At 36.4% G+C, this 13,478-nt stretch overlaps 1 protein-coding gene across 4 annotated transcripts in view; it reads left to right on the top strand.

Annotated features, from left to right (window-relative positions):
- The window catches only part of WDR72 (WD repeat domain 72), a 122,065-nt gene that overhangs the window by 6,151 nt on the left and 102,436 nt on the right, over nucleotides 1–13,478 (top strand). For 2 of the 4 annotated variants that reach the window (XM_054215050.1, XM_054215053.1), the window contains exons 2-7: nucleotides 908–1,076; nucleotides 3,939–4,100; nucleotides 5,202–5,308; nucleotides 8,303–8,381; nucleotides 11,337–11,511; nucleotides 12,075–12,151. In XM_054215050.1, the coding sequence (XP_054071025.1) occupies nucleotides 1,068–1,076; nucleotides 3,939–4,100; nucleotides 5,202–5,308; nucleotides 8,303–8,381; nucleotides 11,337–11,511; nucleotides 12,075–12,151 (609 nt within the window). In that variant the 5' untranslated portion in view covers nucleotides 908–1,067. The remainder of the gene's footprint in view (nucleotides 1–907; nucleotides 1,077–3,938; nucleotides 4,101–5,201; nucleotides 5,309–8,302; nucleotides 8,382–11,336; nucleotides 11,512–12,074; nucleotides 12,152–13,478) is intronic. The other 2 variants (XM_054215052.1, XM_054215051.1) reach the window with 2 other exon arrangements.

The following is a 13,478-nucleotide window of genomic DNA, read 5'->3' as shown; positions in this document are numbered from 1 at the left end:
AACAGGGAAATTTTTGTTACAGTCATGAGGGAGTTCTTTTTGGCAATGTGATCGTAAGGGCAGGACAAGCAAATACGTTTATTAGGTTGTAAGCAGAGAGAAATGGGGAGTAGGACTGAGGAACTTGATTTAAAGTTGAATTATGGGTTAATACTGCTAATCAGACATGCTTGAGTGGGCAGAGCTGGAGGAATTTGACACGTGCTGATAAGCTACATGCAGCTCAGATATGCCTTGAGCAATATTTGACTTTGTGGAAACAGTTCTTTTTTTAAAGGAACAGTCTGATAAATATCTGTTGATTTTATTAAAATAAAAGTATGCTCTAGGTGCCACCAGCAGCACTAAATAACTTTGATAAAGATAAATAGACAAAATGTGGATATGTGCATGTGAGTATGCAGTATTTCTGGGAAGTCATGTATTCCTAGAAGCAAAGATTTCATCCAAAATACTTACCTTGTGTGTCAAAATATCTTAATCCAAAGAAAAGTTAAACAAGAAGCGAAAGAAAAAAGTCAAGGACTGTTCTATTGACATGGAAGTTTGTATACCTTCTGTTTTCTGTTTCTCTTATGATTCAGTCATAATATAAAGGAAAAAGTCCAAAATGTTCTTGTAACATTTCAGTCTAAATTAATTCTCTTCTATAACCAATGTTTTGCCTGTAGTAGTAGCTGTTTATTAATTCATGACACTCATAGAGATCTAAAACAAATGTGTGCAAATAGATCAGCTATATATTAGCAAATTCTAGCAATTTGTTTCATTTTTGACTTCTGATGATCCTCTGAGTTCTCTATTACTCATAACTTGCTCAGCAGTAGGTCTTCTGCTAAGAATATTGATCTTTATTCTATGCTTCTTTTACAAGAAGATGTAATTTATGACTTCATATTCAATGCAGGACAAACCTGAATTCTGCTGCCTTATGGTGTTTTATGCTAATTGAACAATCCCATGGCACAAGTGCAAATGACTACATGATATGCAAGAAAATGCATTTTAAAGACTCAGGATTTGGCTTATCAAACTGTTAACTTGGCAGCCACCGTTGTATAAGCCCTATGAAAATGGTGAGTTTTCTTTGCTTAACTGTTACCTGAAAACATATTATTAGAGTTTGTCTAGAACAACTTTCATTTCAGGGCATGAACTGGAAGAGAAAACGACTTCAGTGTTCACCAATAAGCATAATACTTCATGTGACTAGAGGCTTAAAAAAGTTTTAGAAAAGTCAAATTCTAAAGCTGAGATCAATAATATCTCTCAGTATTTTGTGATGTGCCCACAGAGAGCTTTAAAATTAAACTAAATGTGATTTAGCCTAATAAACTCTTGACCTCAATTAATTTACTCTTAGATTTCTCTTCTTCTGCTGTTGATGTTCTGGCTGAGGTTGTATGGCAGGACCTTGATAGTCTGCCATACCAGCCTTTTCAGCCCTTTTTCTCAGTAGCTGAGCCCTTCATCTCATCTTGTCAGGAAGCAAGACCATCTGTCTTATCTGTGTCCCTGCTTTCAGCTGCTACTGTGCTGGATTTAGCAAGAGTTTGTATTACTGTTTCTCTAAACGTAGCTTCAAAGGCTGCTTCTGTGCTCTGTTTCTGTCCTGTGGTCTCTTCTGAATTATCACAGGAACTGCTTTTCATGTCACTTTGCATCACTCCTGTGTTACTACCTTTGACTGGCTGTTACCTGCTGCCATGCATTTTGTTCTACCCAGTTTCTGTCTCTCTTCCCAAGGTTTCAGCTTCAATGTCATGTCTTTTGGTTGACCTCTCCCAACTGCACTGTTCTAGTGCCTTATTACTGGCACCTGTTTAATTTTAAATATCTTTGCTAAGGATGTCCTGAGGGCTCTGTTGTCTCTCCTTTCTTCAGGACAAATAGGAGCACACCTCCAAAAGGTGAATTTTGCTTAGTGGCTGCAAAGTGGCTTCTCTGAAGTATCTTTTCAACGGTACTATTGCTGTTTGGATAAAATGTAGGTGACATACAGTATTTTGAAAAGAATAACTAAAATATTTGTTTATTCACATGGTGCCAGATAATGGTGCATCTGAAGAGCTTAAAATCTGTTTCTTGTTCACTCATGCTTGGGAATAACATGTTGATGTATACAAACATTCTTGATATTGGTCAATATCTGTCAGTTATCTGAGCATCACCTGCATACTGGTAGTAGTCAAAACTGCCCTCAGTAAAGTTTAAGGGAATTTCAGTTCCAGTTTTCAGAGGAGTCACTTCACAAGCACAAGTCAACTTCATACCCTTTGCATCTCTGACAGCAGTTAGAAGCAGGTGACAACAATCTTCTGGCATCTTCTCCAGAAAGCTGAAAAGGAAGAGAGGTAAACAGAGATGCTTCAGAAGCAGCTGTACAGGTGTTCTAGAAAAATGAAGGAGAGAAGAACCATCATAGGATACAGGGAAGGAGTGCTGGAGACTGCTGTATACTGAAGTTAATAGTTTGGGAGTTTTGATAGAGCTGACTTGTATATATGGGGATTGTTTGCATTTGGACTATGGTGGACATTGACAGCTTAGTGTAGGGCTCTTTCATATGAGGACACTGATGCTAAAGATGTTGCTCATCTGTGTCTGTTTTTAACAATCAACTGTGTCATGTAAGTTGAACCAGAGGAGACATACTTGTTGGGTGTGTTACTAGGTCCCCTGAAAAGTCTTAACAATAAGATACATATGAATTTTTTTAAGTGAGTTGATTAGTTAAGTGCCAAATTACTTATAATTAGGTAGTTGCTGGTTTTTCAATTTGAAGGTGTTGTTGGGAATATTCTAGAAATATGTTAGATGCCTGCAAACATGGGAACTTGAACAGCAAACAATGTGACAGAAGACTTTTGAGGCAACTGAGAAAGTTTTCTTAAAGTTTTTATTTGAAGCAAAACAAGTATAGAATTCAGCTAGCAAGCAGAGGTGGCTTTAAAAGGAGCAGGCATCAAATTTCAAAACAAGTGAAGTTAGACTTTTTTAGTAAGGAGGACTTCAGGATATTTTGTAAGTACTGGTGTTTGAACAGACACCAAAATAGTTTTCTGGAAATGCAGTTGTTGAGAATCTATACTGAATTAACTAATGGCCAGTAGTCATTTCAGACAATTCCATTAAATCAATTTTTCTCAGTAGTGACTAAAATCTATTATATTACAAATTTTTTTGGAAAAGGGACTCACGAGTTGAGCAGCAGACAGAATGTGTTCGTTCTCTCTGTTTCCCAGCTTGCAACTCTGCCTCCACCTTTCTTTTGGGTCTTATCTCTAGGAGAAGCCACTAAATGGTTGAGGATATAGTGCTTTGGTCCTGCGCCTCATTTTTATCTTCATCCTTGACCCACTGCCCTTACAGCTCTATTATCTCTTTCTCTTGCCTTAGCGTCCTAGGAACCACAGGCTCTTCATTGACATCCTGCTCCCGTGCCATCTTCATGCTCCAGCAGTTAGCTGCTGAGGATGAGCAGCATGGCTGGTTGGAGGGAATAGGGGAGGCAACCAAAATTAGGAAGAAGACAGTGACGTGGGCTCATTGGAACTAAGCCAGGTTGTGTGGGGCAGCACATAACTCTTGTTGCTGATATTTCAATATTGTGATAGTACTGGTCCCTGCTAACTCTGGTCTTGTTTGATGCTGCCTAGACTTAAAATAGGGACACATCATTGTCTGGCTGTATATTTAAGCTATTAGTGGATAACTATGTTAATGAAAGTGTTAGTGTGATGTTGGCAACAACTAGAAAATGTTTCAATGCCTCATCAACTATTTTGCAGCAGTATTTTGTAGCTCCTCTTTTCAGACGTTGATTAAATTTCCTTTAAGGTTTTTTTGTTCAGGGTTTTTTGTTTTTTTGGTTTTTGTTTTTTTTTTTTTTACATTTCATGTTACTTTGAACTGTAATGACTTTTTTCTGTTTTCAGGTGCTGACTATGAAGGTATCAGCACAGGCTGTGGCAGTGTGGGGGAAAATAGCTCCCTCTCACAGCATCACTGCTATTATGATTACAGATGACCAGCAGACTATAGTTACGGGAAGTCAAGAAGGACAAATATGCCTCTGGGATCTTTCATCAGAATTAAAGGTTTGTGTCCGTTGTGCTACAGTGTGCCAAACAGGCAGACTGGAGTTTTATCTTTTATTATTAACAATGGTATCATCCAGACTTGCATTTACTTAGATTAAGTTTTAAAGATAGGGTGATATTTGTTATAGGAAACTCATGAAGAGAAAGTGTTGAAATGACTATATGAACAACCAGTTATTTGCAGACTTTGGAAAAATTTTTTTCATAGATTATCATGACCTGTGCATTATAATTTGATATTGTGTCTTGTGAGTAATGACAAGTAAACATACACAATTATCATGATTCCTATTTTGTAAAGTCTTTTTTCTTTTTTCTTTTTTTTTAATCAATTGCTGAGCGTGGCCTGTCATTTAAGGAAGAAAGATCTATTTATCAAACCAAAGCGCTCTACCAGGTTAACAATGGAAACACTTGTAGGAAAATGGGAGGAGTAAGATGAAATATATATTTTTGGTATAATTAAGCTGCAAGCCTCCTGGCATATATTTGCTATTGCTTTGACTATTTTGTATTTATTTTGCTGAGAATGAAACAGAATCAAAGCAGTTCAAATTTTTTATTCTGCATTCCTAGAACTATAGTTCTGTTCTTTTCGGATTTGACTGCCCCATTCGTGCTCAAATATAGCTTGAAACTTTAGTGTGCACTTTTATGGGGCTACCACTTTCCATTAAGATTTTTGCATGCAGTGAAGCTAATCAAAGGGATTACTTAAGCACATTGTATGAAACACACGATTAAGAGCTTTGCTGTATTAATTCCCTACTTCACTCTGCCACTTCTGCTTCATGCTGTAGAGTGAAGGCCAGAGATATTCTGCACACTGCATGTTTTATAATGTTTGGCATTCCATAAATTCTTCAGAAGGTGCAGTTTTTAGACTACAGTGAATATAAAGAGTGCAGTTTATGCAAACTGCATAATCCATCCACATCTTTATACAGTCCAGAAACATGACTGAAGAACATAGAATATAAAGCATATTGACAATTACTCCTTAATAATATCTACAAGTAGTATTCTCTAGCTTTTAGATCTCCTTAGTTCATACTGAAAATATTATGTTTTAGTTAAACCATTGTGTTATTCTCCTAGATTTCATCTAAAGAAATTCTCTTTGGCCATACCGCTTCTGTAACTTGCTTGGCAAAAGCAAGAGAGTTTGAGAAACAGCCATATGTAGTAAGTGCTACTGAAAATGGGTAGGTAACTGAATATTCAATTATTCATTTCTTAAATCATGAAATGTATGGCAGGTGTAGGTCAGATCCTGCGTTTGGCAGTAGGTTTTTAATCCACTCCTATGACATGAAAAGGACAGCAGCTACTTAGGATAATGACTGTATTGCTTATATACAGTAGTTTAACTAAGAGCTCATCTCTTGGACAACAGAAGGGTTTGGCAGATTTGGATATCCAGTTAGTAGTCAGGAGAATGAATTGTTCAGAGGGTCAGCTAGGCCCCATTCAAAGGGAGAATTGGAAGGAATCAGCAGGTTCAGAAGCATTTTAATATCATGGTGCTTTTTTTCTATTCCTTCCTGAGCTCAGTCTTGAGAATTGAATCAGTACAAGAGGCTAAGGCACTCTGATCCCACTTATGGTTGCTCAGTGAGTAGGTATGGAAGCACAAAAAAGACTGCCCTTGAAAAAGAGACATATATGTTCCTCGTTTGAATCTGACTTGCCCTTTTGGAATATATCCTTCTAGATGCTCCTGATCTTGCAGCTTTCTCCTATGTGTTTGTTGTGACATGGCCCGTCACTTGAGTCAAACTAATTTCTGTGGTTCTGCTAGGTTAGCATTCAAGATTTTTTTTTTTCTATTTCATAATCTTTTCAGCTGCGGTCTGAAGCCCACCTATTCAGGATTTCAGTTGCTGAAAGTAGTTAGGGCTAGCTTCTTACTTCCTTAAGGACTTTCCTTAAACAATTTTGTCTTGCTGCTTAATGATACTCTCCTCTCATTTTGGGTTCATCTTTTCCAATTAGCAGGACAGCTCTGTTAAAACCTCTTACCATGAAGAGTTCCTGTCAGTTGCCCTTCTTCATGCTACACCTTCCAGCACCTTAAGGCTACTACTTTCTCACTGAGGAGCTTGTTTATCCTTTCGAGCTGCTAGGATTTCTGTCTGATTCTCTCAATCATGAGTATACCAGAAGGAGGTAACTTGAACACGCTGGTTCAGGCTTCTTAATCTTCAAAGGTTAGGCTGCCACACTGGACAGATAGTGGTAAACAGTTGTGGTTGTTACATGCAGAAAGGAAGGTGAGGAGGCTACAGAAGTAGTTTCGTATTGGCCTCCTACAATTCTACTCAAGGGTTCAGGGGTGAACTATTTTTCATCATCATTCTGAAGTTCTGTTAGTGCAGTACTGTTTCCAGATCATACTGGGAGAAAAGATACTGTGTTTCCAAAAAGCTGGATTGAAAAGCATTAAGAAACAAATGAGGTTTTTGCTACAGATACACCATAGAGAGTTCACATCCTAAATGTTCTGCCTCTCGAGGGATCATCAGACTTGTTTGGAATGTGTATAGGTAGGACTGAATAGTCTTCTGGCCCCTTTAAATGTTCACTTTTACCAAATTACTGCTGACTTCTCATCTGTATTACATAAGGGCAAAGCATCCATCACTGATCCCTGGAAGGCTGCAACATGAAGTTGAGATAATTACAAATAGGAAGCCTCATCTTCAGGAGATGCAGGGTTTGTCGAACTGCATTTTCTGGCTTGTGAATCATTCACTTCTGCCTCTTTCAAGCTTCCATCTCCTTGTATTGAGGGTGGAGGAAATAGTATGGAAGATGATACTCGCCCCCCATCCCGCTTCAGAATCTCTTAAGTGTTTGTATAACTGACTTATCCCAGAAAGATGAGTATTGAACAGTATTTTTGTACTTCTAATATGGAAATCTATAATCCATAATGATTCGTAAGTTCTCACTGATGTTCTGTGCATGTATATAGCATATGCTGTAGGACAGGTTTATCAACATGTGGTATCAGTCACTCCTTGTTAGTACAGACAGTAATTTAAGTGCGACATGCAGAAGACGAAGTTATATTCTCATTTGTGCACGCTTGTATGTATGAGATTTGCTGCTTTAGCTGTGTTATTGTAGTCGTCATTCTGATATAAACAAGGAGAAATTTACCAGCTCAAAATGTTTAATAAACAGCATGAGCATTCTGTTTAAGATAGGACTCTTGGGCTACCAACTCTGATGCTACACTACAGATGTATAGATTTCAGTGCTCTTGCTCAGCTGAAATATATAAATAATATTTTTAGATTATCATAAAATGTGAAAGTGTGTACATTAAAATGTAAATCACTAAGTACTATTTCTGATATAATTATTTTTCCCATTGTGTTCTTATACAGAAAATGTCTTAGAACGTAATTTCAGAAAATGTAAAATTATTGTTTCAACCGTGGAAATAATGCTTGCTGTTTAAATAAAATCTAAAAGCATCAAAGTTTAACATTCAATTGCTGAGTTATGACAACATACCTCATACAATCTCATTTACAACATTTCATTTGGTTGTTTCTGTTGTACTCTAGTCCCATAGCATGTTGAATAATGTCTAGATGAGGAAGACTGGCTAACACGTCTTTCTCAAACATTCATTCCGCTTGTAATTAGGTGTAGCTAGAATGTTGCGCAGATTTAGGTTGTCAAGAGGCGAGTGCTGTATCAAGAAGAGATTTCAGGAATAGCCTCATGGTGGCACTGTTTCTTCTTAACAGAAGTTGCGGTTCCTCTCAAGAACTGAAGTCTGATGCGGCAGAAGATGCATTGTGTTTTTCAAAACGTGTGGTTTCAGTTCAGTGAAATGAATCATTTTCAGGAGGATGTAGTTCCAACGACAGATAGTTACAGTGACGCGTTGACGAGCTGTAATGGCAGTATACCTACAATTTGTTGTAGACCAGAGTTGGCCTTAAAGTCAGGTTTGCTGCAAGGCAGCAGGGTGTAATTACCAAAACAAAAAGAAACAGATACTGTATGTCATCCCCTGCTAATGACCGCAACATTTTCTTACCCAGTAATTTGTAACAAAAAGCCACATAAACGACCAGACTGCACTTAAGTACAGCACTAAAGAAAAACTTGGTGGCACAAAATTATTCCAGCCAATTGAGTGGAAATGACAGAGAATAATATGAAGTTATCTTTGGCAGGGAGATGTGTGTTTGGAATGTCACTAGTGGACAGTGCATTGAGAACGCAAAGCTTCCTTATAGGCATACAGCAATCTATGTAAGTATAGCAACTTTTCATGGACTATCTCTGTTTGTTAGAAGTTTTGCTTTATTAACATGATCTTCTTGAGAAGCATACAATTTTAAATGTGTAGCTCATAACAAACTTAACAGGAGGAAAAAACCCTGTTGCAATATATGTATCTTTATATCTGTTATCTTTCCTTTTCTGATTTCCTTCTAAGAAAAGAACTGAGACTCTTAAGTTCCTCTGAACTCCTTATTCAAATCAAACTGATTCTTTTTAAGCTGCAGATGTCTGGAATGCAGTATCAATTAATTTATTCTAAAATTTGGGCACCAGGTAGCAAAGTGAAACCTGTCTTAATCTTTACTCTTGTCCTGTGTTAAAATCGCATGGAAACTTCAAGTTTGATGTTGGCTTTTTGATGACATATTTCAGAAGTACAAGCAATCTAGCCAAATATTGTGAGACAGTCTGATGAAGATCTTAGTTTTAAACATTTGAAAGGTTTTGATGCCTAACTGCTGACCTCCAAAAGACTGCCCTGCCACACTTCCAAAAATACACTTTCTTTCATTGCAGAACTCGGGACAGTTTGCTTACTTTCAGAGGCTTTAAATATTACTTCAGATAATTTCAGGTGTCTGCTTTGAACTTTATCTAAACGTTGGAGTGTGAGGGTATGTTTGAAATACATATGTGTATATGATTGAGGAGCTCAGCATCTATGGATTTGATTCAGAGAGATGGCTTATTTCTGGATATATTAGTAGAAGAACTCAGGGCTCCTAGGTTAATTAAAATGGTGTTTTTCTTCAGTGAGGAAGTATGGGGTGGAACTAAGCCTCCAAATGATGGGAGTCTGATACCTCATGTGACTCAAACTATGGCCAAATTCAGAATCCAGAAGAAACACTGTTTTTCATGATACTGTTTAGGTTGACATGATGAATTCACACACAGTTGTTAATGATAAAGGGAAGAGAAAAAGCTTGGGTAAATTACTAAATAAAAATTATAGAAGAATAATTTCGTAATAATCTATGCTTTTACATATATATGTGTGTATATAAAAGCATAGATTGTTAAGAAGTCATTTTATAATTTTTATTTGTGTATATGTTTTAAACATATACACATATGTTGTTTTTACATTTCTGTGTATATACACACAATACAATGCCTCAATTATAATAGAGGTGTGGTATGGTCTGCTTTGTGATATTGCTTAATTAGATTTTAATGGTTAAAACTAGGGAGGAGTTCTGCAGAGAAGTAGACAGATCTGTATTGTAAAGATTTTTGTGGAGATCAGAGGCAAAATCTTTATTCTTATACTTCAAGTAGGAGAAGTAAATACTTCTCCTACTTGTTATTCTCCTCTATTAGGAGAAGTAAGCCAAGTCTAATTTTGACTAGATAATGTTTTTTGTTCTACAACTTGGGCAGGATGGTTAAAGGAAAATAGGAACATCTAACAGGAAAACTTTCTTAGGAAAAAGACTAGATGTCGCTAGAAGGTGAAAAATATTCTTAAAATGCAACCTTCAGATATTTATGATAAACTGATATTTTTTTTTCTGAGGGTTTTTTTTGGGGGTGGCTTTTTTTTTTTATTGAGATGGTTTTTTGTTTTGTGGTAGGTGGTGATGGTGTTCTGTGGGGAATGACTGCTTGTGGCATAATAGGACCTGAGAGGTTATAATTTCCTGCAGAATGTTATTGTCGTGGAGGTTTAGCGCACGCTGATTTTGATAACATCCAATTTAAAATTGTTGCTTTATTTTTAGTTAATGTTTTAGCAGGTTTTAATTAAACTACTAACCTATGTGGTTTAGTAGGTTCCTTTTGTTCAGCTTAGATGATTCAGCTATAAATGGCAGATGTCAAGCAGTGCAAACTGAATATTTGCCATTTGAAATGAAGTTTAACACCAGGGTCAACTCTTAACCATTTGTGGATCTTAACCAGTGTGGGATTTTCTCAGAGGACTGACTGTACAAATCTTCCAGTTCAAGCCTAATTTAAGACTAACAATAATTACAAACGGTTCCTACTGCTAAGCATTTCTGCCTCTGATCATTCGTAACATCTGTGGTAATACTTATCCTATTCCCAGTTATTGATGCTTCTTTTGTTTTCAGACTTCAATTAGTTAACTGATCGACCAAGAATTATTATCTAAGCAAAACTGACTGTAGAGAGAAGTTGTGGTAAATGAGACACAATTTTGTGGTTCTGCCTGATATTTTCCTCTGACTACGTGATTGTTCCCTTTACTTTAAGGCTACTATTTACTTGTAGATTCCATTTGAGGTGGCTGCTTATACATTTATAGAAATTATGTGTACAATTATTGACAGGTATTACATAAAATGCAAATATCCTTGCATATATAAAACACCTAGCAAAAAAGAAATCTTTATAGTCACTCTGTACCTCTGTTGTCTCTGTTCTTAGTACTTTGCTATGTGTCTGTTTTTTCTTTTCCTTATGTGATTGTTGAGAAAGAGTGCATCTTCTGAACACTAGGGTATCTAGTATCATAATGAAGAATATCTCATGGAGTAGAAATTCTTCCTGAAAAAATAATGGAAAATTCGTCATGAATCTCTTATGTATTTCCATGAACTTTCTCAAATGTTTGGAGTGAGATGAGGTTTCTCAGAGAAACAAGTCCCAGACTGTTTAGGAATTTGTAATGAAAATTAACACCTTGGTTGCTTCCAAAAATCCTAATATTTAGGCATGGCAGATGCAGCTTTTGGTACGAAATGCCTCTTGCTAAGCTGTATGCCTTTATTAAATTGTTATAAATGAATGTGAAGTGCTTGTCACTAGCAAAATTGTGTATGGTCTCATATATGCGTTAGATCTTTAGTAATGCTACAAGTGTTGATTACAATTCCAAGTATGACATGCTTAATGTGAAGAATATCCATGCACATTTGTGTAGCTCTGCTGACTCTCTTCTTTTTATTTCTACAGTATTACCATTGTTCGTTCCGAATGACAGGTGAAGGCTGGCTTCTTTGTTGTGGAGAATATCAAGATGTTCTTATTATTGATGCTAAGACTTTGGGTGTTCTTCACACTTTATCATCATCTCAGTCTTCTGATTGGATATATTGTATGTGTATTGTACACTCTGCAAGAATTCAAGGTATACATTGTAGGTGTATTTATGTAGGCCAATTAAATTGTGGTAAAATATGTCTGTATAGATAGTACAATCCTACTAGATTTAATGATCTAATTGTATTTTACAGAGCTGTTATGTACAAGATGTTAACATTTCATTGACAGCACCTAAGAAGGTGTTTTTAATATTCCTAATGTTGGTCATGTTTCATTTAATATGTTTCTTAAAGAGAAAAACAAGCAACCTCTGGACTGGATGTAAGCAGCTCTTTTCTTGGATACAAGTACAAAGTAATTTTGTAATATCAGGGAAAACAAGGTCATAAATCCACTATTCTATGCCTTCTCCTGAAATATATCTCATTGGACAAAATGATTATTCACTATTCACTTGCATGTTTGGTATTTCTGTAGGCCAATTAGTTATTTTTGTGTAAATTTAATGTTTTATCTAAACACTGTCCTGCAGAATACTTGTTTTAGTGCTGTGTAGAACACCATTGTCAATGTCAAGGTTCTGTTTTGGTGTTAGGCACTGTTTGAACTTGGTTTCAAGTTGACTATCTCGCTGTTAACTTTTCACAGAAGACTCATTGGTTGCAGTGTCTGTAACTGGAGTTCTTAAGGTGTGGGACCTGTCTTCGTCTTTGAATAGCATACAGGTCAGTTTATGAGGTGTGAAACAGTGGTTTGAATGATAACATGAATGTAGTAATTTCTCAACTAAAGGATATGTTGAAGCATAATATGAATAAGTTAGAATTTTCTAGATATGTATTAAACAAAATAGATTAATTTTGTCACAAAATTCTGAAAACACCCTCATATTGCTATTTAAAATTAGTTGGGCCATTGGACAGTTCTTGCCTTGACAACTGCAATGTCTTTTTCCCAGTCTTCATGTCCTTCTATATTCTATGATGGTGAAATTGTAATGCTTTCCTTCTGTCCTGATAATGTCACTCCATTCTTTCAACCCCTTTACTCCTTCCTTTAAACTCAAAGCTCTTCAAAATCGGCCTTTGTACTCCCTCTTCACCCTTGTTATTTTCTTCAAAAATGGTCCTTTAGACTTTGTTTTCCTCTGTCTGCCTCCCACAAGAAAAGATTCTTGTTGTGTCAAGTGCCCTATTTCTCCATCTTCAAACTTGCTTATTCTGTGCAGCTTTTCTGTGTTAATATTCTCAGCAGCTGTCACTTGACATGCACAAGTATTAGAATTGGAATACAACGTTTGGTGTTTGAATTAAAATCCAAGAGATAGATTCACAAAGGGACTTCGATATTACAGCTAAGTACTATGAATCATCAACAGAAATGGCAAAACGTCAACAGTCTTCTCTGAACGTCCGTAATACATTACTGCTTTACGCCACAAACTGCAAATTGTTAATGGGGAAGAATCAGGCCCTGCAGGAGAGAGTGTCAAGTTCGATACCAGTGTTTTTGTGATATGTTTTTGGTTTATCAGCAATGTTTTGGGGTGGGGTGTCTTTTCAGCATTCCTAGTGCAAAAATATACTGTCATGCTATAGAAATTCTGGGGAATGTAACAACTGATTACAGACATCAGAGAAGCATATATGGTATGGTGCCACCCTTTTACTGCCTGTGGCCTGCTTTTGTGAAGGTAGCAGTGCAGAATTATTGACAACCCAGCTACTTCGTATGTTAAATAGTAGTATTTTAATAAATATCATTGGAATTAATTTGAGCTGCAAGGTGTAATGAGAGAATGGTTTGCAGTTTGATAGCTATGGTTCTATGACCAGCATAACCCTTCTTTGAGAGGTTTTGTTACTGGTGGTATCTTTCAAAATAGAAAACATCAGTTTTCAGTGATTTAATCAATTATTATATTGGAATTATTTTTATTAATTATTTTGAGCATGATGGCCTTGATAAGTCTGATATTAACACAAAAAGGGTGAAAATACAGATTAATTTTTTTAAACCTTCAATACACTCAGCAATACAAAGCTAAGAAGA

This window comes from Rissa tridactyla, chromosome 9 (genome assembly GCF_028500815.1).
Source record: "Rissa tridactyla isolate bRisTri1 chromosome 9, bRisTri1.patW.cur.20221130, whole genome shotgun sequence".
In the NCBI taxonomy this organism is placed as follows: Eukaryota; Metazoa; Chordata; class Aves; order Charadriiformes; family Laridae; genus Rissa; species Rissa tridactyla.
Note: the sequence above shows the minus strand (reverse complement) of the source record. Positions and strands in the feature narration are given on the sequence as shown.